Source organism: Vairimorpha ceranae, assembly GCF_000988165.1.
Source record: "Vairimorpha ceranae strain PA08 1199 chromosome Unknown NODE_467, whole genome shotgun sequence".
NCBI lineage: Eukaryota > Fungi > Microsporidia > Nosematidae > Vairimorpha > Vairimorpha ceranae.
The window spans coordinates 1-977 of record NW_020169761.1 but is presented as its reverse complement, the minus strand read 5'-3'; the positions used below and the strand labels follow the sequence as shown (position 1 = coordinate 977).

The following is a 977-nucleotide window of genomic DNA, read 5'->3' as shown; positions in this document are numbered from 1 at the left end:
TACACATTCAAATACCCGTGGAAAGTATAAAAAGATTTTATAAAATCTTCATTACAAAAAATTTTATATTTATGAATTTCATACTTAAATAAAAATATTAAGTGCTGATCAAAAAAACCAACAGGGTTTTTAGACCCACTAAAAAAATCATTCTTTATGCATTTTACACGTGTCAAAAAACACTTAATTATTTTTTTATCATCATAGAATTCTCGTTGAATATTTTCTAAAGTTCCTATTAATTGGTTCTTTGAACACGAAATATAATATGCAACAGATTCAAAAAATAATATTAAATCTTCTTCTGGAATAAAAGCAATGTATCTCAAAGAGTAAATAATTAAAACAAAATCTGGCACATTAATAGATTTTAATTGTGAATACTTTTCCACAAGATTATTGTAGAGAGAATGGATTTCCACAGAATTTTTCGTTTTTTCATTTTTTTCAGAACTTGTAGTCAATATTTCTGACTCAGTATTCTGTTTTTGTCCTTGACCCTTCAGTACTTTGAATATTATTAAGATGATAAGTAATACAAAAATACAATAAACAATATATAGTTTATAAAACATTTAAGGGCAAAGTAGAATAAATTTTTAAATTAATATTAGAAATGAGAATTATTGTTTAAAATAATTGCCGATAACAATATTGTACATTCTAAAGAAAATAATTTATTGAAAAATTTAATTAATCAAGTTAATATAAATGACATATTAAATGTTTTTATTAATTAATAAACTTTTACAATTTACTAAAAACTAATGTTATAGGAAAGGATTTTTATTACCATTAAAATTTTAAAATTCAATGTCATTTAAAAAATATAATATGACAATTTTTTGGTGTTTTGATATTCTTTTAAAATGAAACTTTTGTTTCGTGAAAGTAAAATAATTATTGTACAACAATCATTTTCCTTCCGTTCTGTTTAACTAAACAACCATTTTTTCTAAAAATATAAAAAAGGTAAT

General features: G+C 21.4%; 1 protein-coding gene across 1 annotated transcript; it reads right to left on the bottom strand.

Moving 5' to 3' along the window:
• On the bottom strand, window positions 1–575 carry AAJ76_467000403 (hypothetical protein; the record flags this gene model as incomplete). The annotated part of the gene is made up of 1 exon (XM_024475717.1): window positions 1–575. A coding segment is annotated over one exon (575 nt), but the record flags the coding sequence as incomplete, so codon positions are not given.
• Between the last annotated feature and the right edge of the window lie 402 nt (window positions 576–977).